The sequence below is a fragment of the Schistocerca piceifrons genome, chromosome 11 (genome assembly GCF_021461385.2).
Source record: "Schistocerca piceifrons isolate TAMUIC-IGC-003096 chromosome 11, iqSchPice1.1, whole genome shotgun sequence".
NCBI classification, from domain to species: Eukaryota; Metazoa; Arthropoda; class Insecta; order Orthoptera; family Acrididae; genus Schistocerca; species Schistocerca piceifrons.
The window spans coordinates 27,283,519-27,307,069 of record NC_060148.1 but is presented as its reverse complement, the minus strand read 5'-3'; the positions used below and the strand labels follow the sequence as shown (position 1 = coordinate 27,307,069).

The following is a 23,551-nucleotide window of genomic DNA, read 5'->3' as shown; positions in this document are numbered from 1 at the left end:
CTCTTCTAGAGACCTACGGTACACCGCTGCAAGAAGGGGGGCAAGTTCCTTCACGTACTCTGTGTAAAATGGAACTGGTATCCCATCAGGTTCAACGGCCTTTCCTCTTTTGAGCGATTTTAATTGATTTTCGATCCATCTGTCATCTATTTCGATGTCTACCATTTTGTCATCTGTGCGACAATCTAGAGAAGGAACTACAGTGCAGTCTTCCTGTGTGAAACAGCTTTGGAAAAAGACATTTAGTATTTCGGCCTTTAGTCTGTCATCCTCTGTTTCAGTACCACTTTAGTCACAGAGTGTCTGGACATTTTGTTTTGATGCACCTACCGCTTTGACATAATACCAAAATTTCTTAGGATTTTCTGCCAAGTCAGTACACAGAAGTTTACTTTCGAATTAATTGAACGCCTCTCGCATAGCCCTCCTCACACTACATTTCGCTTCAGGTAGTTTTTGTCTGTCTGCAAGGCTTTGGCTATGTTTATGTTTGCTGTGAAGTTCCCTTTGCTTCCGCAGCAGTTTTCTAACTCGGTTGTTGTACCACGGTGGCTCTTTTCCATCTCTTACGATCTTGCTTGGCACATACTCATCTAATGCATATTGTACGATGGTTTTGAACTTTGCCCACTGATCCTCAACACAATCTGTACGTGAGATAAAACTTTTGTGTTGAGCCGTCAAGTACTCTGAAGTCTGCTTTTTGCCACTTTTGCTAAGCAGAAAAATCTTCCTACCTTTTTTAATGTTTCTATTTACTGCTGAAATCACCGATGCTGTAACCGCTTTCTGCAGACAATTCCTTGTTAGCAGGCGTGAGGAACAGCAGAGACGGTGTACACAAGGTGTCGCAGCCACCTGTGGCTATGGCGATTGCGTTCCGCTGCTACCATCGTGCGGGGCCACTCGTGGTTCAGTGTACCGACGTTGTGCGTACGGAATATCTGCAGACCATCAACAGCGGACGGCCCCAGCTCTGGGAGCAAGTCTTTCAAGTGACCACTGTCTGTGGGCCACACCAAGTCTCCCGTGTGTGGACACAAAGACGGCAGTGTTATTAGCATCTGGCTACAGAGTTCACATCCGAGAGAACATGCTGAGCCTATAAAGTACAGTTTGAGTGGTCTATATAGGCAGTTTTACAACGCAGCTTACTTCTGTTGTCGAAGTAAATCTAACTTACAGTAATATAAAACCATATTTAAAAAACGTTCATCTGTAAACAGCTTGGAAATCCACTCATTCCACATCATTACAAAGCAGATCAAAGTCAGTAGTGTTTTTATGGCATGAAACGTCAGAATAAACAATCGGTTTGCCCACCCTACACCGTACCATCTTTGCAATCTCTTTTTGTTAATTTTAAGAAATGCATTCATTTTTGCAGGGATAGTCGTTTTTACTCTGAATTGACTTTCCAAGGAGAAAATTTTCTGCTCATTTTTGTTTTTGCTGTGCAGTATCATCATGTGTTCATTATTTTTATTTGAACAAAAGCAGGTATTACATTGGTGACAAACATTGTTAAACAACTTGTAAGTTCCAAACCTTACTGTGCTTGCAATACATTATAGAGTAATTAGAAACGTTGCACAAAAGTAAACTAGTTTAATTACAAAAAAAATTTGATGAACAAACAATATCTTCATCACACTGAGGTATAACGTGATATCAGGTGTTTTTCTTCAAATTCAAGGTGTGACTGGTTCAGAAGATGAGAATTTTGGTTAACCTTCAAAAGGCATTGCTCTGAAAGTTCAGCCGTATCATGCACATTTGTAGTGTCTATTAACTTTAACTATGTCTGCTTTGCTTAATTTCTGTCGTTGACCAATGACAGCAAATTCATCCTGTAACATGGAAGATTTCACACTGTAATATTGAAAGATACAAAGTTTAAGAAATTTCATACATAACTTTACACTTCTTTTAAATTAAGTTTTGCATCATTATTTAGAGAATCGATTCAAATATTGGAAGTGCTAAAAACTACCTAACTTGTACGAAACAACAAATGTTAGAACGATACATCGACTCTTCCCTTGTATGTCAGGGAATCAGTAGACATCGGCGACAGTATTCGCAGTTCTCATTAACAGGTCTTACATCAGTTGTTATTTGACAAATGAAAATACCCCATAAGAAATAAAAGTTATGGTGCGATGGAGTAAATTGAAGAACAGTAGAGACATCATAGGAACCGCACACTATCCAGTGTTTTGAGAGGTGGGCTGAAATTGTCATGTATATGAATAGAAAAGTGAAAACAACATTATTATGTTGAAAATTGGTGTTATCATTGTCTTACAATAATTCTTGCATAAACAATTGTTGCCAAGTGGATAGAAACACAATAATTGGGACAGTTCTAATAGGGAAAATCATAAATCCGTTTCATTTTCTAATCGTCAAACACTTTTGCTATGATTTTTCACCTTTCCTTACATACAGTACGAAAAGTGACCTCTCCACTAACAATTTTTTTTTCAAAGCAATTTTCTTTAGCTTCACTCATTCCTCAGTTGTAGTGATTTAGAAGCACAATGGTACTCGTTAGTCAGCGATAGAGGAAGTTACCGTTCGAAAATGAGCACTGCAATGTTGACACATACGCATAGTACTGTCGTTTATAATTGCATGTTCTTAGTTCGAAGATAATGAGAATTTCCATGGTGATCTTCACTGAAATGAGACATTTCTGCTCGTGATAACGATGCTCATAGTACTGCTTGCAGAATGGGAGCGATCTTTCGAGCATACGCAACGAACTTTGGGTTTGTTGGTTGGAAGGTCCGCAGTCACATGAGGAAGATGACGATGGGCAAAGATAGCAATGACTTCTTCATTTTTTTTTTTTTTTTTTACTGGAATAGGAATTTGATAATGAGGTGCTGGGGAGGAATGTTCCTTGCTTTTGGAGGGTATACGGTGCGGCTAATGGAAGTAGGATTATACAAAGTACCTAGATGTATCGGAAAGAAACTGTTATTTTAGGTACCTGTTCGGGTTTATTTAGGTAGAACCAGTCTTATCTATTGAAGTGTCGTTTACAAGAATGGAGGCACTTTTATATCTCAGAGTCTTGGGATCTTTTTTTATTTAAAAAATTGTTATGATTGCATACAGGGTGGTCCATTTATAGTGACCAGGCCAAATATCTCACGAAATAAGCATCAAACGAAAAAACTACAAAGAACGAAACTCATCTAGCTTGAAGGGGGAAACCAGATGGCGCTATGGTTGGCCCGCTAGATGGTGCTGCCAGGACAAACGGATACCAACTGCGTTTTTTTTTTAATAGGAACCCCCATTTTTATTACATATTCGTGTAGTACATAAAGAAATATGAACGTTTCAGTTGGACAACTTTTTTCGCTTTGTGATAGGTGGCGCTGTGATAGTCACAAACGTATAAGTACGTGGTATCACGTAACATTCCGCCAGTGCGGACGGTATTTGCTTCGTGATACATTACCCGTATTAAAATGGACCGTTTACCAATTGCGGAAAAGGTCGATATTGTGTTGATGTATGGCTATTGTGATCAAAATGCCCAACGGGCGTGTGCTATGTATGCTGCTCGGTATCCTTGACGACATCATCCAAGTGTCTGGACCGTTCGCCGGATAGTTACGTTATTTAAGGAAACAGGAAGTGTTCAACCATATGTGAAGCGTCAACCACGACCTGCAACAAATGATGATGCCCAAGTAGGTGTTTTAGCTGCTGTCGCGGCTAATCCATACATCAGTAGCAGACAAATTGCGCGAGAATCGGGAATCTCAAAAACGTCGGTGTTGAGAATGCTACATCAACATCGATTGCACCCGTACCATATTTCTATGCACCAGGAATTGCATGGCGACGACTTTGAACGTCGTGTACAGTTCTGCCACTGGGCACAAGAGAAATTACGGACGATGACAGATTTCTTGGACACGTTCTATTTAGCGACGAAGCGTCATTCACCAACAGCGGTAACGCAAACCGGTATAATACGCACTATTGGGCAACGGAAAATCGACGATGGTTGCGACAAGTGGAACATCCTTAGCAGGTTATGTATTGTGCGGCATTATGGGAGGAAGGATAATTGGCCCCCATTTTATCGATGGTAGTCTAAATGGTGCAATGTATGCTGATTTCCTACGTTATGTTCTACCGATGTTACTACAAGATGTTTCACTGCATGACAGAATGGCCATGTACTTCCAACATGATGGCTGTCCGGCACATAGCTCGAGTGCGTTTGAAGTGGTACTGAATAGCATATTTCATGACAGGTGGATTGGTCGTCGAAGCACCATACCGTGGCCCACACGTTCACCGGATCTGACGTCCCGGAATTTCTTTCTGTGGGGAAAGTTGAAGGATATTTGCTATCGTGATCCACGGACAACGCCTGACAACATGCGTCAGCGCATTGTCAATGCATGTGCGAACATTACGGAAGGCGAACTACTCACTGTTGAGAGGAATGTCGTTACACGTATTGCGAAATTCATTGACGTTGACGGACATCATTTTGAGTATTTATTGCATTAATGTGGTATTTACAGGTAATCACGCTGTAACAGCATGTGTTCTCACAAATGATAAGTTCACATGGGTACATGTATCACATTGGAACAACCGAAATAAAATGTTCAACGGTAGCTACGTTCTGTATTTTAATTTAAAAAAACCTACCTGTTACCAACTGTTCGTCTAAAATTGTGAGCCATACGTTTGTGACTATTACAGCGCCATCTATCACAAAGCGGAAAAAGTGGTCCAACTGAAGCATTCATATTTCTTTACGTACTACACGAATATGTAATAAAAAATGGGGGTTCCTAATTAAAAAGACGCAGTTGATATCCGTTTGACCTATGGCAGCGCCATCTAGCGGGCCAACCATAGCGCCATCTGGTTTCCCCCTTCAAGCTAGACAAGTTTCGTTCCTTGTAGTTTTTTCGTTTGACTCTTATTTCGTGAGATATTTGGCCCGGTCACTATCAATGGACCACCTTGTATAATCAAACGAGTGAGTTGACCAATACATTTCTTGGCTAACTTGTTAAAATAAGATCAATACAATAAATCTATTATATAGTAGCGAAATACACTTCGTTGTTTTGTCAGAATATATGTCTAAAATACTCACTATTGTCTCAATTGTACTTCTGTTGTTTTTAGAAAATGCTTTCCTGCTGGCGTGCATAATGCTGTAGTAGTCGTATTCAACTCCATAATCTGTTACGTCTTCCGGTTTTAGCTTTGTAAAATACTCTTTTTGACCTGAAAAAAAAACATATGCGTAGTTCATAACAAATTTCACATTTGATTGGTGCCTTGCTTACGTTATCACCTCCTACATTGCCTGCTTACCCTCACTCGATACTGCCACAGAGGCTTTTAGACCAAAAGGAGGATCCTGCCAGTAGCGTGTCGCCCACCGTCATATGGGTAAAGATCTTTGCGGTTACGTGAAAACATCAGTCTGAAGGCGATAATTTACTATGGAAACGACTGAACTTCTGCCGTCAACTCTGGTATCCCGTTATCGTACACTACCTACCATTAAAATTGCTACACCAAGAAGAAATGCAGATGATAAACGGGTATTCATTGGACCAATATATTATACTAGAACTGACGTGTGATTACATTTTCACGCAATTTGGGTGCATAGATCCTGAGAAATCAGCACCCAGAACAACCACCTCTGGCCGCAATAACGGCCTTGATACGCCTGGGCATTGAGTCAAACAGAGCTCGGATGACGTGTACTGGTACAGCTGCCCATGCAGCTTCAACACAATGCCGCAGTTCATAGTAGTGACTGGTGTATTGTGACGAGCCAGTTGCTCGGCCTCCATTGACCAGACGTTCTCAATTGGTGAGAGATCAGGAGAATGTGCTGGCCAGGGCAGCAGTCGAACATTTTCTGTATCCAGAAAGGCCCGTACAGGACCTGCAACATGCGGTCATGCATTATCCTGCTGAAATGTAGGGTTTCGCAGGGATCGAATGAAGGGTAAAGCCAACGGGTCGTAACACATCTGAAATGTAACGTCGACTGTTCAAAGTGCCGTCAATGCGAGCAAGAGGTGACCGAGACGTGTAACCAATGGCAGCCCATACCATCTCGCCGGGTGATACGCCAGTATGGCGACGACAAATACACGGTTCAAATGTACGTTCACCGCGATGTCGCCAAACACGGATGCGACCATCATGATGCTGTAAACAGAAACTGGATTCGTCCGAAAAAATGACGTTTTGCCATTCGTGCACCCAGGTTCGTCGTCGAGTGGACCATCGCAGACGCTCCTGTCTGTGATGCAGCGTTAAGTGTAACCGCAGCCACGGTCTCCGAGCTGATAGTCCGTGCTGCTGCAAACGTCGTCGAACTGTTCGTGCAGATGGTTGTTGTCTTGCAAACGTCCCCATCTGTTGACTCATGGATCGACACGTGGCTGCACGATCCGTTACAGCCATGCGGATAAGGTGCCTGTCATCTCGACTGCTAGTGATACGAGGCCGTTGGGATCCAGCACGGCATTCCGTATTACCCTCCTGAACCCACCGATTCCATATTCTGCTAACAGTCATCAGATATCGACCAACGCGAGCAGCAATGTCGCGATACGATAAACCGCAATCGCGATAGGCTACAATCCGACCTTCATCAAAGTCGGAAACGTGATGGTACGCATTTCTCCTCCTTACACGAGGCATCACAACAACGTTTCACCAGGCAACGCCGGTCAACTGGTGTTTGTGTATGAGAAATCTGTTGGAAACGTTCCTCATGTCAGCACGTTGTAGGTGTCGCCACCGGCTCCAACCTTGTGTGAATGCTCTGAAAAGCTAATCATTTTGATATCACAGCATGTTCTTCCTGTCAGTTACATCTCACGTCTGTAGCACGTCATCTTCTTGGTGTGGCAATTTTAATGGCCAGTAGTGTAGACTGAAGCGGTGAAGGCAAATTTGTACATATATTTCTGAGAAGAACGACCACAGACGGATCGATGGACGAGTACCTGGTGGTGTCTGTGGAGTTAATGCGGCGGAAGGAGAATGTAACACTGGAGTTTGAACGACTGCAACCCTAACACTACTGCCACAAGACACTGCTGACCTCTGGGAGAAGGAAGGATGGAAGATTGCGTTTAACGTTAGATAGGTTCCCAGAATGAGATTTTCACTCTGCAGCGGAATGTGCGCTGATACGAAACTTTCCGGCAGATTAAAACTGTGTGCCGGACCGAGACTCGAACTCGGGACCTTTGCCTTTCACGGGCAAATGCTCTGCCATCTGAGCTACCCAAGCACGACTCACGCCCCGTCCTCACAGCTTTACTTCTGCCAGTACCTCGTCTCCTACCTACCAAACTTTACAGAAGCTCTCCTGCGAACCTTGCAGAACTAGCACTCCTGAAAGAAAGGATATTGGGGAGACATTCCTTAGCCACAGCCTAGGGGATGTTTCCAGAATGAGATTTTCACTCTGCAGCGGAGAGTCGCAGGAGAGCTTCTGTAAAGTTTGGAAGGTAGGATTCGAGGTACTGGCAGAAGTAAAGCTGTGAGGACGGGGCGTGAGTCGTGCTTGAATAACTGAGACGGTAGAGCAGTTGCCCGCGAAAGGGAAAGGTCCCGAGTTCGAGTCTTGGTCCGGCACACTGTTTTAATCTGCCAGGAAGTTTCGTTACATAGGTTATTCGAGGTGTGCTGGGCTGCACAGACAGGAGGAACGTAACTGGCTGTATGCGCAAGATCCATCCTGATAGTGTTATGCTGATGTAGAGAGATCACATAAATGTTGAAGCTGAAAGGAAGGTACACACCCACATCTAGTGAATGCCAGCATAGTGCTTTAGCTGCTACACCACCTCCGTAACACCTTTTCAGTAGCGGAAGGATTTATCGCAGACTGTGCCGTTCGGACTGGTACACTCTGTGGCTAGCTGAGTTCATGCTGTGTGGCCATGGGACGGCACCACAGCTGCTATTAACTTCTTTTTTCCACGAGGTGGTCAATACCGCACGCTGAGTGTCACATCTTGGAAGGGACCAAACAGCGAGGTCACCGGTCCCATCAGATTAGGGTATCGAAGTCGTCCACGCCCTTTCAAAGGAACGATCCCGGCGTTTCCCTGGAGCGATTTGGGGAAATCACGGAAAACCTAAATCAAGATGGCCGGATGCAGATTTTAACTGTCGTCCTTCTGAATGTGAGTCCAGTGTACTAACCACTGTGCCACCTCTCTGGGTACATTTAAGTGAAATGGCCTTGGATCTGTTGCACCTAACACTGTGTTTTATGCCTCTTCAAAGCAGCATGTGCTACTTTTCTATACACACACAGATGTACGAGGGTGAGTCAAATGAAAACCTTAAATCTGTAAAATAAAATCGAAATTTCGCGCCGTTATCCTGTAGGTTCGTAAGCGTGCTACAAACAGCGCGCAGAATGTCCTGTAGGTGGCAGCATAGTGCAGATGCACACCTAGCGTCGCAGTATCAGTATAAAGATGGCCGCCCCACTTGCGACTTGCACCAGGGAAGAACTGCGTTCTGTTATTCGGTTTTTGCGTTGTGAAGGTGTGAAACCTTCTGAAATTCATCGACGAATTAAGGTTCAGTACAATGATGCATTTTTGTCACAGCAGCAAGTCTACAAGTGGAGTAGGAAGTTCGCAAACGGTGTGACTTCGGTGGAAGATGCTCCTCGTCCAGTTCAGGCACAAAGAGTTCTGACTCCACAGAACATGGCAGCAGTTGAAGCCGTAGTGAAGGAAAACCGCCGAGTGACACTGAATGACATTGCAGCATGTTTACAGATTAGTCATGGGTCAGCACACCACATTGTGCACGATGTGCTCCAGTTTCACAAAGTGTCTGCAAGATGGGTGCCACGGCAGCTGACTCCTGAAATGAGAGAACGATGTGTCGATGCTTGTGAAGAACTTCTTCGGTGCTTTGAACGAGGTGATGGCTGCCTTGCAAAGAATCGTTACTGGGGACGAAACCTGGGTTCACTTCCACCAACCGGAAACGAAGAGAGCGAGCAAGGAATGGCGCCATTCCTGATCACCGAAACCAAAGAAGTTTCGAACAGAACCATCAGCAGGGAAGGTTATGCTGACTCTCTTTTGGGACGAAAAAGGCGTCATTCTGGAGCATTACACGGCTAGAGGGACCACTGTCACCACTGCATCATACACAGATCTCCTGAAAAATCATCTGCGGTCTGCAATCAAATCAAAGCGACGTTGATTGCTGTCAGCAGGTGTCCTTTTGCAACATGACAATCCGAGGCCCCACACTCCCCGTACAACAGTTGCAACAATCGCAGACCTGCATTTTGAGTGTCTTCCTCGTCCACCATACTCACCAGACCTTGCCACGAGTGATTTCCATATGTTTGGCCACTCACAGACGCAATGGGAGGAAAGAAGTTCCGTTCTGATGAAGAGGTACGCCACGCGGTGCATGAGTGGTTGCGCAATTCACCGAAAGAATTTCTTTTCTAAAGGATTTATACACTTTGTAAGCGCTGGAGTACTTGCATTGAGCGTGGGGGAGATTATGTTGAAAAGTGATACAGCTTTTTACCACTTCTGCACAGTAAATAATATTTAAAAAAATATTTAAAGTTTTCATTTGATTCACTCTCGTACATTTTTAGATTATGAGACTAGAGATAAAACTGCCGTAAGAGAGAAATTGGCTGCAAGCATTTTTAAAACTGATACATCATTGGGGAGTTGTGCGAATTTTACTGATCTATAGAACCTAGAACACAAACAGTTATGTTCAAAGTAAATAGCTTGGTAGTATGTAGTGCAGAAAATCTCTGTACACAAAGGGTACACTGTGCACCAGCATGATGCACACAACCACTCACTCCTGGTGATCTGATGGCTACAGCTAACACCTATAAGACCATCCACGTTCTGCATGCTCCACCAGTTATCGTCAGGGGAAACATAGGCCATTATTAGGGAGTGGGAACAGTAAGTTCAGCAACTGCAATCCAATGCAAAACTCATTATAAATGTGAATAATCACTCCCAAGATAGATTCTAACATATCAAATAGGACACACGCACTACATGTCATAAATAGAAAGAAACTATTGGAAATGTATCATGGGACACTTCACAGATTTTTAATAATCCTTCATCAAAACATAGTCGAATTAAGTCGGGTGATGCTCAGGGAATTAGATTAGGAAATGAGACTCTTAAAGTAGTAGATGAGTTACGCTGTTTGGGGTGCAAAATAACTGATGATGGTCGAAGTAGAGAGGATATAAAATGTAGACTGGCAATGGCAAGGAAAGCGTTTCTGAAGAAGAGAAATTTGTTAACATCGAGTATAAATGTGATGCTACAGAAGAATGCTGAAGATTAGAAGGGTAGATCACATAACTAATGAGGAGGTATTGAATAGAATTGGGGAGAAGAGGTGTTTGAGGCACAACTTGACTAGAAGAAGGAACCGGTTGGTAGGACATGTTCTGAGGCATCAAGGGATCACAAATTTAGTGTTGGAGGGCAGCGTGGAGGGTAAAAATCGTAGAGGGAGGCCAAAAGATGAATACACTAAGCAGATTCAGAAGGATGTAGGTTGCAGCAGGTACTGGGAGATGAAGAAGCTTGCACAGGATAGAGTAGCATGGAGAGCTGCATCAAACCAGTCTCAGGACAGAAGACCACAACAACAACAACAACAAAACATACAAGCAATAAAACAATAAAACTCATCAATTTGAAGTTGAGCACCAATCTTGGAAGTGCACAGTAGCTCGTGTCACTGATCACTGGTGTAGTGGTACAGAAACCCAACATATCGTATTATCGTTGTGCCAAATGACACTCTCTTACAGTAGAACTACTTCAGTGGATGGAGGGTCATGCATTTATGCCAGAGAAGGAACACAGTTTAATTCAAGACGTGACATATGTGCAGTAAGTGAACACAGACACTTTGAAATAACTATTGAATTAACAGGGCATAACATTACAACCATTTTTTGTGTGTGTATGAATGTGTGTGTGTGTGTGTGTGTGTGTGTGTGCGTGTGTGTGTGTCTGTTTGTGTTTGTGTTTGTGTTTGTGTTTGTGTGTGTGTGTGTGTGTGTGTGCGCGTGTGTCAATCACCCCATGACAGTGTGAAGACTTTTTCCAATAAATTAACAGAAGTTCTGGATGAACTCTCAAGAACAAAAGTCAACATAATTTTGTATTGAGGCATAAACATAATCACGAATATGATGAATGAAACTAGCAGCACCCTCAGCAGCATCCTTCATATTTTTGTCATGTCCCTGTAGGCCAATACAGCAACAGGAGTCACTACAATGACAGCATCAGTAATCCACCGTATGGCCCCAAATATGGACAGGCAAAAGTGTGATGTAACTGTAAAAGATCTTGGACTCTTACAAGGGGACCCTCCATACTGTAAATCACGGATTTTGATGCGCTTGAAGTAGAGGCACTTACCCTGAGCACCTGGCTATCCGGTTTTTTAGCGACGGGCCTTGGTTTTTGACAAAATCAATTTTGAAGTTCACTGCGCGCTTTGTATACTCGTAACATTACATATATTCCGAGCAAGTCAATGTAGCGCAGCGTTAAAGGTTCACGGCTACCGATCTGGAGGTACCGTGTTCGAATCCTGCTCCCATATGTTTTTTTATATATGTAAGAACCGTCCGGAAAATTTTGTCCTAACGTTCAAAAACGAGTAGACGACTTAACTGGGAAATACAGACATGTAGTCGTGTCCTGTACGAAATTCGGGAAGTTCACGAAACTGGTGTACGAAGAGTTTTTGCGTTCTGTAATTCTTCCGTACGTGCGATAGAAATTTTCTTTGTACATTATCGATTCGTGGGGAGCACAAACCGATTCAACTTTATACGATCATCTATTCACTGATGAAAGGAAAGCGAGCACCTGCGCCCTAAAAGTGGTCCCACCAAAGTGCACTCCTTATTGCCAGCTCTGCGATGCTGATTTTTACCGACAGGCGGAAATCTTCACGGAAATTATTCAGAATACTCCCGACTTGATGAAAGACAGTAGGGAGATCGCTTCTAGGGAAGATTCGATAAATTACTTTCGCTAATCCTACATGATTTCAGCGCACCTAATTTTGAAAGCATGGTTAGATGCGCATGGTTCGCATCGAAACTAGTGGATGAAAGAGAAATCTTTATTGAATGCAAAAGAATTGTGTTTCCCGGTATCGTTCATGAAGAAACCGTGCGCCTGCAAGACGGCTGCTTTCATAAAACGCGCGTGGTGCTGCGAAAATTTGTGCTTCGGTTGTTTGTGTGATAAGTATCACTCAGAATATTGTTCTGGCACATCAAGCAATGTGGGCGATGAAAAATAAGATTTTGTAATATTGTATGACAGAAAAAATTAATAACTGAATATGTCTTTATAATTCCGCACACCTTACACTGTGTTGATATTCTTTGAAATAAATTCGAAAAATTCGGTCGAATTTGGAAAAAAAAAAGTACAAGAGCAGGATTCGAACACGTACCTGCAGCGCGGTGACTGTGAACCTTCACCACTGCTCTACGCTAATATACTCGAAATATTTCTGAAGTTACGTATATAGAAAGCGCTCAATGACCATCAAAATCTATTTTCTCAAAAACCAAGGCCCATCGCTGAAACACCGGATAGCCAGATACTCAAGGTGACTCTATAACATATTTGAAGCGCATCAAAATCCGTGGTTTACAGTATGGAGGGTCCCCTTGTTAGAACATTCCTGCCACACAATAGCGAGAAAAATCGGGTATGAAGAAAATCAATAAACTGTAGGCCTGCAAGAGAGTTTTTCAGAAATCGCAATGCAAGATCTTTCAAGAGAGCTAGCCATCCAAAGATGGAATGAAAAGTATAGAGAAATCGATGGCAACGCGAAATTGTCTAACTTGTCAACACTATTTATACTGATCAGCTAGAATATTATAACCGCCAGCCCACTATAGATATAAACCCGTCCAGGCGATAGCAGTGTCACCCGGCGAGGAAAGACTGCCAGCCAGACACACGCACAGTGCGTAGTATCAGTGAGCGTGCCGTCCATGTGTAGAATGGAGAAGGCACGCGATCCGTTGAGAGTGGTAGTGACGTTCAGTCCCAATGGGGCACTGTTAAGTGGGGCATTCCCCAAGGGTCGGTGCTGGGGCCACTGCTGTTTCTTATTTATAAAAATGATATGCCTTCTAGTATTACAGGTGATTCAAAAATATTTCTGTTTGCTGATGACACCAGCTCGGTAGTGAAGGATCTTGTGTGTAATACTGAAATAGTACCAAATAATGTAGTTCGTGAAACAAGTTCGTGGCTTCTGGAAAATAATTTGATGCTAAATCACAGTAAGACTCAGTTTTTACAGTTTCTAACTCACAATTCAACAAGAACCGATATTTTGATCAGACAGAATGAGCATATTATAAGCGAAACAGAACAGTTCAAGTTCCTTGGCGTTCGGATAGATAGTAAGCTGTTGTGGAAAGCCCATGTTCAGGATCTTGTTCAGAAACTAAATGCTGCTTTATTTACCATTAGAACAGTATCTGAAATAAGTGACAGTTCAACACGAAAAGTAGTCTACTTCGCATATTTTCATACGCTTATGTCGTACGGTATTATTTTTTGGGGTAATTCTTCTGATTCAAAAAGGGTATTTTTGGCTCAAGAACGGGCTGTTCGAGCTATATGTGGTGTAAGTTGGAGAACCTCTTGTCGACCCCTATTCAATAGTCTGGGTATTCTGACGTTGTTCTCACAGTATATAATTTCCTTAATGTCGTTTCTTGTTAGCAGTATTAGCTTATTCCCAAGAGTTAGCAGATTTCACTCAGTTAACATTAGGCAGAAATCAAATCTGCATGTGGAATGCACTTCCTTGACTCTTGTACAGAAAGGACTGCAGTATTCTGCTGCATCCATTTTCAATACCACAAAAACTCAAAAATCTTAGCAGTAGCCCAAACTCTTTTAAGTCTAAACTGAAGAGTTTCCTCGTGGCTCACTCCTTCTATTCTGTCGAGGAGCTCCTGGAAGAGCTGAAAAATTAAGCAAATTCCAGTGTTACATTGTTGATTTTCTTTATTTAAAGGTACGACTTGTCGCCTGCATATGTTTCTTATATTTCATTTTCTCTGTTTCTACTATCATGTTAAAATTTCATGTATTGACTCCTTGCATGACCATGGAGGCTTCTCCTTAATTTGATCCCACGGAACAATAAATAAATAAATAAAATAAATATCTGAGTTTGATGGAGAGCAGATTGTGGTGGCCCGAAGGCTTGCCATGAGCATTTTGGAAACTGCACGTCTTGTCAGGTGTTCGAGGAGTGCTGTGGTGAGTGTCTTCAACACGTGGCGAAACCAAGGTGGCCCCACATCCAGACGCCATGGGATTGCGTGGCCACCCTTCATGTCAGTGTGTCGGAACTAACATCAGGCTTCAGTGCTGGGCAGGGTACAAGTGTGTCTGAACACAAACTGCACCAAACATTCCTAGTGATGGGTCGCCACATCCGACGACCTGTGCCAATGTTAACACCATGACATCACCAACTGTAACTGAAATGGGCACGTGACCATTGGCACTGGACGTTGTCGCAGTGCCAGAGAGTTGCACAGTCTGATGAATCCTGAAATCTTCCTCATCATGCTCTTGGTAGAGCGCGAATCTGTCATCTTACAGCTGGCTGGGGTGGCCGAGTGGTTCTAGGCGCTACAGTCCGGAACCGCGTGACCGCTACAGTCGCAGGTTCGAATCCTACCTCGGGCATGGATGTGTGTGATGTCCTTAGGTTAGTTAGGTTTAAGCAGTTCTAAGTTCTAGGGTAAGTTCTAGGGGACTGATGACCTCAGCAGTTAAGCCCCATAGTGCTCAGAGCCATTTGAACCATTTTGTCATCTTACAGGGAAACAGGTCCTTGAGACCTGCACTGCATGAGAGAGGCAAGCTAGCAGCGGTTCCATTATGCTCTGGGGAACATTCACTTGAGCATCCGTGGGTCCAGTGGAGCTCGTGCCAGGTACCATGATGGGCGAGAAGTATCACACACTGGTTGCAGACCACATACATCCTTTCGTGATGATCATGTTTCCCAATGGCAGTGACATTTCTCAACAAGCTAATTCGCCATGCCACACGGTCAGGATTGTGATGGAGTGGTTCGTGACACACAGTGGCGAGTTCCAGTTATGTGCTGACCCCCCCAACCCACCAGATCTGAACCCAATCGGACACATCTGCGATGTGATTGAACGCTGCGTCAGAGTTCATTGCCCCACTCCTCAGAATTTACAGGAATTTGGTGACCTGTGTGTGCAGATTTGGTACCAACTCAACCCAGCGGCCTATCAAGTCCTCATTGCTTCCATGCCACGACACGTTGCCGCTGTTATCCATGCCATAGGTGGACATACTGGCTATATGTAGGTGGCCAGAATGTTCTGGATGATCAGAGTATATCGATTTGTAGTAGTTGGCCGCTGAAACTGTTGCCAAAAGGTAACGCACTGAAATATACAGGGCTATTACAAATGATTGAATCGATTTCATAAATTCACTGTAGCTCCATTCATTGACATATGGTCACGACACACTACAGATACGTAGATAAATTCATAAAGTTTTGTTCGGCTGAAACCGCACTTCAGGTTTCTGCCGCCAGAGCGCTCGAGAGCACAGTGAGACAAAATGGCGACAGGAGCCGAGAAAGCGTATGTCGTGCTTGAAATGCACTCACATCAGTCAGTCATAACAGTCCAACGACACTTCAGGACGAACAAAGATCCACCAACTGCTAACTCCATTCGGCGATGGTATGCGCAGTTTAAAGCTTCTGGATGCCTCTGTAAGGGGAAATCAACGGGTCGGCCTGCAGTGAGCGAAGAAACGGTTGAACGCGTGCGGGCAAGTTTCACGCGTAGCCCGCGGAAGTCGACGAATAAAGCGAGCAGGGAGCTAAACGTACCACAGCCGACGGTTTGGAAAATCTTACGGAAAAGGCTAAAGCAGAAGCCTTACCGTTTACAATTGCTACAAGCCCTGACACCCGATGACAAAGTCAAATGCTTTGAATTTTCGGCGCGGTTGCAACAGCTCATGGAAGAGGATGCGTTCAGTGCGAAACTTACTTTTAGTGATGCAACATTTTTTCTTAAGGGTGAAGTGAACAGACACAATGTGCGAATCTGGGCGGTAGAGAATCCTCACGCATTCGTGCAGCAAATTCGCAATTCACCAAAAGTTAACGTGTTTTGTGCAATCTCACGGTTTAAAGTTTACGGCCCCTTTTTCTTCTGCGAAAAAAACGTTACAGGACACGTGTATCTGGACATGCTGGAAAATTGGCTCATGCCACAACTGGAGACCGACAGCGCCGACTTCATCTTTCAACAGGATGGTGCTCCACCGCACTTCCATCATGATGTTCGGCATTCTTAAACAGGAGATTGGAAAACCGATGGATCGGTCGTGGTGGAGATCATGATCAGCAATTGGTGTCATGGCCTCCACGCTCTCCCAACTTAACCCCATGCGATTTCCTTCTGTGGGGTTATGTGAAAGATTCAGTGTTTAAACCTCCTCTACCAAGAAACGTGCCAGAACTGCGAGCTCGCATCAACGATGCTTTCGAACTCATTGATGGGGACATGCTGCGCCGAGTGTGGGAGGAACTTCATTATCGGCTTGATGTCTGCCGAATCACTGAAGGGGGACATATCGAACATTTGTGAATGCCTAAAAAAACTTTTTGAGTTTTTGTATGTGTGTGCAAAGCATTGTGAAAATATCTCAAATAATGAAGTTATTGTGGAGCTGTGAAATCGCTTCAATCATTTGTAATAACCCTGTAGAAGAGTAACGAACTGCTTTTCATGGAATCGACGTCGTTCTGCTCTACTTACATGAGCCAAAAGGTTTGAAAGGTCAAGGTTGAGAATGGAGGGCTCTCCCCTGTTATGTATACCTTCTCTGCCTAACAAGAGATGCTACCGCAGCACAAAAAATATTCATGCCACACTATTGTGTGTCTTTACACTGCATAGAGGAATCATTAATGACTGTCTGACGTCCTGATCACACGATTCTTCAAGACCAGACGGAAGTGAGAGAGCGATGTCATTTTTGGATACTTCTCAGACGAGCAGACGCCACATCGAGTCTTATGGAACAACGAGTGGAAAGTGGAGATATCACTGCTTGCGTCACATTGTTTGAGAGGCTCTTGGCTGTAGCATATCAAAGAACGTCTGGGTAAGGCCGTCAGGCTGCTTTAACATTCTGCCCAATGCAGAGATTGAACATTTCATACTAGAACGGTGCTCCGACATGTAGACGGAATGTTTGCACCTGCTCTTAAATACACTCCTGGAAATGGAAAAAAGAACACATTGACACCGGTGTGTCAGACCCACCATACTTGCTCCGGACACTGCGAGAGGGCTGTACAAGCAATGATCACACGCACGGCACAGCGGACACACCAGGAACCGCGGTGTTGGCCGTCGAATGGCGCTAGCTGCGCAGCATTTGTGCACCGCCGCCGTCAGTGTCAGCCAGTTTGCCGTGGCATACGGAGCTCCATCGGTCTTTAACACTGGTAGCATGCCGCGACAGCGTGGACGTGAACCGTATGTGCAGTTGACGGACTTTGAGCGAGGGCGTATAGTGGGCATGCGGGAGGCCGGGTGGACGTACCGCCGAATTGCTCAACACGTGGGGCATGAGGTCTCCACAGTACATCGACGTTGTCGCCAGTGGTCGGCGGAAGGTGCACGTGCCCGTCGACCTGGGACTGGACCGCAGCGACGCACGGATGCACGCCAAGACCGTAGGATCCTACGCAGTGCCGTAGGGGACCGCACCGCCACTTCCCAGCAAATTAGGGACACTGTTGCTCCTGGGGTATCGGCGAGGACCATTCCCAACCGTCTCCATGAAGCTGGGCTACGGTCCCGCACACCGGTAGGCCGTCTTCCGCTCACGCCCCAACATCGTGCAGCCCGCCTCCAGTGGTGTCGCGACAGGCGTGAATGGAGGGACGAATGGAGACGTGTCGTCTTCAGCGATGAGAGTCGCTTCTGCCTTGGTGCCAATGATGGTCGTATGCGTGTTTGGCGCCGTGCAGGTGAGCGCCACAATCAGGACTGCATACGACCGAGGCACACAGGGCCAACACCCGGCATCATGGTGTGGGGAGCGATCTCCTACACTGGCCGTACACCACTGGTGATCGTCGAGGGGACACTGAATAGTGCACGGTACATCCAAACCGTCATCGAACCCATCGTTCTACCATTCCTAGACCGGCAAGGGAACTTGCTGTTCCAACAGGACAATGCACGTCCGCATGTATCCCGTGCCACCCAACCTGCTCTAGAAGGTGTAAGTCAACTACCCTGGCCAGCAAGATCTCCGGATCTGTCCCCCATTGAGCATGTTTGGGACTGGATGAAGCGTCGTCTCACGCGGTCTGCACGTCCAGCACGAACGCTGGTCCAACTGAGGCGCCAGGTGGAAATGGCATGGCAAGCCGTTCCACAGGACTACATCCAGCATCTCTACGATCGTCTCCATGGGAGAATAGCAGCCTGCATTGCTGCGAAAGGTGGATATACACTGTACTAGTGCCGACATTGTGCATGCTCCGTTGCCTGTGTCTATGTGCCTGTGGTTCTGTCAGTGTGATCATGTGATGTATCTGACCCCAGGAATGTGTCAATAAAGTTTCCCCTTCCTGGGACAATGAATTCACGGTGTTCTTATTTCAATTTCCAGGAGTGTATTTCCTTCTCTTAAATATTTCACTAACGAGACAGAGGGAAAGAGAGTGAGGAGGGGGGGTGGGGGGGGAGGGAAAGAGACAGTCTAGGAAAAAAAACAGATAATTTAACACTTTCAGCTCTCTGGCTACAATTGTGTACATTAACTTTTACAGTGTCTTAGTTGCAAAAGAAGTATTTTTTTCCCATTGGAAACCTGAGATACATATTTGTGACTGTGCAACCTTTTCATCATGCTAACTTGCTGCCAACTGTTGGGCATCACTGTGAAAATACCAGCAAGTTGATGTCCCAGTGTGCAGCAGTTCGTGACTCCCAGAATACACGGATGTGAGTGGTTCGCTACATCCCACTGTATGATTGAATTTGGTATTGTTATTCTGCATGGTAATTCTTGAATGATCTTGTTACTATTTATTACAATACAGAATATTTCGTAATCTGTCATTTTAGTACATAAATTGAAGCTAGTTGTACGGTACCAAATATGTTTAGATAACAAGAACTTCTGTAAAAATATTGCATCTAAAGTCATTGAACAATAACGTAAGAGTATTACCACGTAAACAAAAATTTTCTTTCCTCGAGAAATAATTCAGGTCTGGAAGGGTTAAGAGCAGTTCTGAACCAAAAATGGAAACGCCGCCCATAATAACGCTAGGCGAATGATGTTAGCATCTGAAAGTCTGAAATGGAGCTGTTACAGACTTGCAGCAAGGTAACATCGCATTTCCTGGCGCAGTAGGGCGAAATTCCGACTTCCCACCAAAGCACATCTTGTATGGTTCCCAAGCGAATAAATATCACCGCCATCAGCTTGGCAGCGGCAAAACGGTAACGTTATGATGGTCCTAGGCCTTTGAGGCTTGAGTATCAGATGCCATCCACAAATCTTCGATGGTTGAATTTGAGTTTGCAAGAGGTGCAGGACTCGAAACCTGTCTGGTCTGTGCTTGTGTGACGGAGGCTGGCGTACTAGTTTCGCGAGAAAATGTCGGCTTCTAAGAACTGTGAGAGGAGGAAAGTTGAAAATATTGCTAGATACAACCAGGGATTCCGGATCAATGATATATTTGATAATATCACTGTCTCAAAAGCGAAAAAAATCTTAATATTTGTTTTTGGGACACAGATCAACAAAAACAGTAGCACAGAAGCTACATAAACAAAGGTGAAATTGTAGGACTTTTTACAAGCTTTTTGAATGTAGAAAGGGGCCTCTAAGGTTCAATCAAACCAAAACTTGTACTATCAGGCAAGTCTGACGAAGCTACTTTTATACCTTTTCTGGTTGCGCGTTGGGTTCACACCCTGACTGTACCAAGGAAGACTGTGGACTCACTTCTTTCAACTGCTAACAGTGGTGGTGATTGACTCATAAGTTGGATAACCGTAGAACAGTTTTGGACAGTTCTAATGACGCACTGAAGGATGCAGCGAGTATTTGAACAGATTACCCAATGAAGCAGACATTTTGTCCAACAGCTGTCTTAAAATAGGGCTACTCATATTTCTGGAAATATGTTGTGCTGGATTGCACAAACAGTAATTCATGTTGCCTGTAAACCATTATTCACAGACTTCAAATTTATCAAATCATTGTGGTTCATATTGGAAAAATAAATTACTTGCCCGTTATTCTACTCCAGCGTTTCTCCTTGCTACAAAACTGCATTGATCATCATTCAGAACTTATATGCACTGTTCGCTAGGAGGACTACTGTTTCTCTTTACTATGACTACATCATTCTGTTGTACAATGTGTTATTTTGTCCAGGCGTTCATACAGGAAATACCCTAGTGAATATTTATGTGACAAAATGCAAAATTAAAATAATAAGTGCAATAAATTGGAAGCCTTCCATTGTTCTTACCGTCTTTGACATTGCTCCAATTAATTCGAATATATTTGTCACGTGAAGGTGCATTATGCTCATGGCCGAAACCTATGGCGTGCATGATTTCGTGGTGTATACAGCCTTTCTTGAAAACACAAACCGGAGGCTCCAAATACAGCAGCTGTTTTCCACCCACTCTTCCAATCTTTGTGAGCAACCTTCACTGTGGCCAGTTATCAGAATGTAATCCTTGTCTTTATCCGTGGCAGGACGAAGATGCACACAGGTGAAAGTATTGAACTCTTTGATTGTATCATTTATTCTCTTCAGTTCATTCTCATCTGAACAGAGAAAGTGCTTAAATCAATTACATATTTCACTAATATATTTACTTAACTAAATTTGCAAATTAAAAATTATTCAAAAATTTAATATTCTAATGTACGTTACCTATGTTAACGAGCAAATATTTATGATTTGCAATGCTGGATATTACCTGATTAATAAAGATTGATTTGTAAACCTTTCTAAGAAACACATTGGAATCTCTGCCAAAGGAATCTTCCTGAGGTAATACCACCATTAATTGCTAATTTCCTTTTCTGTAGTAATTCCTTCTGCACAATTTTCATCTTCTTGCCCTTTCGGAGAGTCCTTCATTTGTCTGAGACCTGTTCCAGTCGCTCAGGTACTAACATATTCCACAAAACAAACTGAGAGTCAATAAGGATGTGTTTTGTGATGCACTGATGAGGAAAATTATTATGACCACTGCCCACGCGTTGGTGCATGCCGACTGGTGACCCTATGGTCACGTGACGTGGTAAGGAAAGTGTGTGAGCAGAGTGAATGAGGGATCACTCTAGCGGCGACTCAGGGCACAAGTGGAGAAACCCATTGACACTAGCGACTTTGACAAAGGGGAGATTGTTATGGCCCAGTGACTGGGAACGAGCGACTTGAAAACGGCGAAACTGCACGGCTGTTTGTGTGCTGTTGTGGCGAACATCCACAAGCAGTCGACGTCCACGCGCCATCACAGTACGTGGAAGTAGGAGGCTGTCGCGCTCTGTAGATCAGGGTAGGCGACAGCTGCGGCAGATCTGACGAAAGAGTGCAGCGTTGGTCCGGGCAAGTATTTTTCGGAGGGAGCGCCTCCTTCAGTGCAGGTTGGCGAGCGTGAGGCTTCGCAGTAGGCGACTCTAACCTGTTTCCTTACTGAGACAAGGACGTCGCCAGTTGCGATGTCAGTAGATACGGCATCGTCGAGACTGAACGGTGAGCCAATAGAAACGTCGTCTGCTCAGATGAACCATGGTTTTTGTTAAGACAGATTGGTGGTCGTATTCGAATGTCCAACCACATTCAGAGGCCTGAATAGCCACCTTCTGCAGCTTGAACCACTGCAAAAATGGTTCAAATGGCTCTGAGCACTATGGGACTTAACTGCTGGGGTCATCAGTCCCCTAGAACTTAGAACTACTTAAACCTAACTAACCTAAGGACATCACACACATCCGTGCCCGAGGCAGGATTCGAACCTGCGACCGTAGCGGTCACGCGGTTCCAGACTGAAGCTCCTAGAACCGCACGGCCACAACGGCCGGCGCTTGGACCACTGCAAGACAGTGGAATGGTACATGAATTACGTAACCATTACGGCACCTCAACTCAACCTCTCGATACCAGCAATATTCTACTGTGTTTCTGTAAAGTAGTTGACATATTTCTGAGACAACATTCAGATTTGATTTCATTAATGTAGAGGTATTTTGATACATCGATATGTTTATATTGCAATGATACTATTCTAATGTGTACTCTTTCTTTTGTCACTATGATCTTTGACGTGCTTGTAACTCTGATTTTTGGGCGCCTAAGCGATTATTAGTTATGTCCATTATAATTATCCAGGCTGTTATGCCGTGGTCGGTTAATGAGTTCTGTGTCGATTCCCAACGTTTCGTCTCCGACTGCGGGAGACATCTTCAAGGGGGTCCGTAGCTCAGTGGAAGGTCCATCACACCCACTGGCTCGAACGTTTCGTCTCCGGCTGCGGGAGACATCTTCAAGGGGGTCCGTAGCTCAGTGGAAAGTCCAACACACCCACTGACGAGCCAGTGGGTGTGTTGGACCTTCCACTGAGCTACGGACCCCCTTGAAGATGTCTCCCGCAGTCGGAGACGAAACGTTGGGAATCGACACAGAATTCATCAACCGACCACGCCATAACAGCCCGGATAATTATAATGGACATGATATTTCCGGCCGTGAAAGTCTACGATTGTTAGTTAGTTAGAGAGTCGGACCTTGAAAAAGTCAAGTCTTGGACGTTATGTTGGAAAGATGCTAATTGTAGTCAGTACATAAAATGTAACTTTAACAGTGACTGTGAGAAAGATGTTTTCAAGTATGTTTTACAATGTGTTTTGTGTGTTACGTGATACTGCAACGAAAGTAATAAAAAGAAGTGTAACTTAAATTCGGAGTGCGGATTACTATGAGTGCCTAGTTTATCCATTATTTCAAGAAATGACTTTATTAACTGTGCTCTAATGACACCTGCCACATAATAACTTTGTTGTTGCCCGAAAATGCAGTATTTAGCAGCGTGAGCAACACCACAATCATTAAATTTTGACCTTTGTTGTGGTAGTGTTGTTAGAATGGGCAGTGAGGTTCCAAAGGTATTGACAGGGATGTGGAGCTGTGCCGGCTATAGTACTATGCTCAGCTGCTCTGGGTTTCTCGGTCGAGCATCCACAGTACGCACAGCCCAATCGAGGTGCACCCACAGATTCTCGAGTGAGTTTAAATCTGGGGAGTTTAGTGGCCAGGGGAGTACGGTAAGCCGGCCGTTGTGGCCGCGCGG

General features: G+C 44.3%; 1 protein-coding gene across 1 annotated transcript; it reads right to left on the bottom strand.

The window, feature by feature from the left end:
• Positions 1-1,766: 1,766 nt before the first annotated feature.
• On the bottom strand, positions 1,767-22,745 carry LOC124720257 (zinc metalloproteinase nas-13-like). The gene is made up of 4 exons (XM_047245574.1): positions 22,710-22,745; positions 20,716-20,824; positions 5,147-5,280; positions 1,767-1,850 (listed from the first exon to the last, which is right to left on the bottom strand). Exons 1-4 carry the CDS (start codon positions 22,743-22,745, stop codon positions 1,767-1,769), a joined length of 363 nt encoding a protein of 120 aa, XP_047101530.1.
• Between the last annotated feature and the right edge of the window lie 806 nt (positions 22,746-23,551).

What these genes read in the sequence shown, in the direction of transcription:
- LOC124720257 (XM_047245574.1), bottom strand. Translation starts at nt 22,745, where the DNA reads ATGTCTCCCGCAGCCGGAGACGAAACGTTCGAGCCA. An exon ending in TTGGAGCAATGTCAAAGACG is followed by an intron (nt 5,281 to 20,715) that starts GTAAGAACAATG and finishes TTTTTTTTTCAG; the next exon opens with GTCAAAAAGAGTATTTTACA. An exon ending in GAAGTACAATTGAGACAATA is followed by an intron (nt 1,851 to 5,146) that starts GTGAGTATTTTA and finishes TCCATGTTACAG; the next exon opens with GATGAATTTGCTGTCATTGG.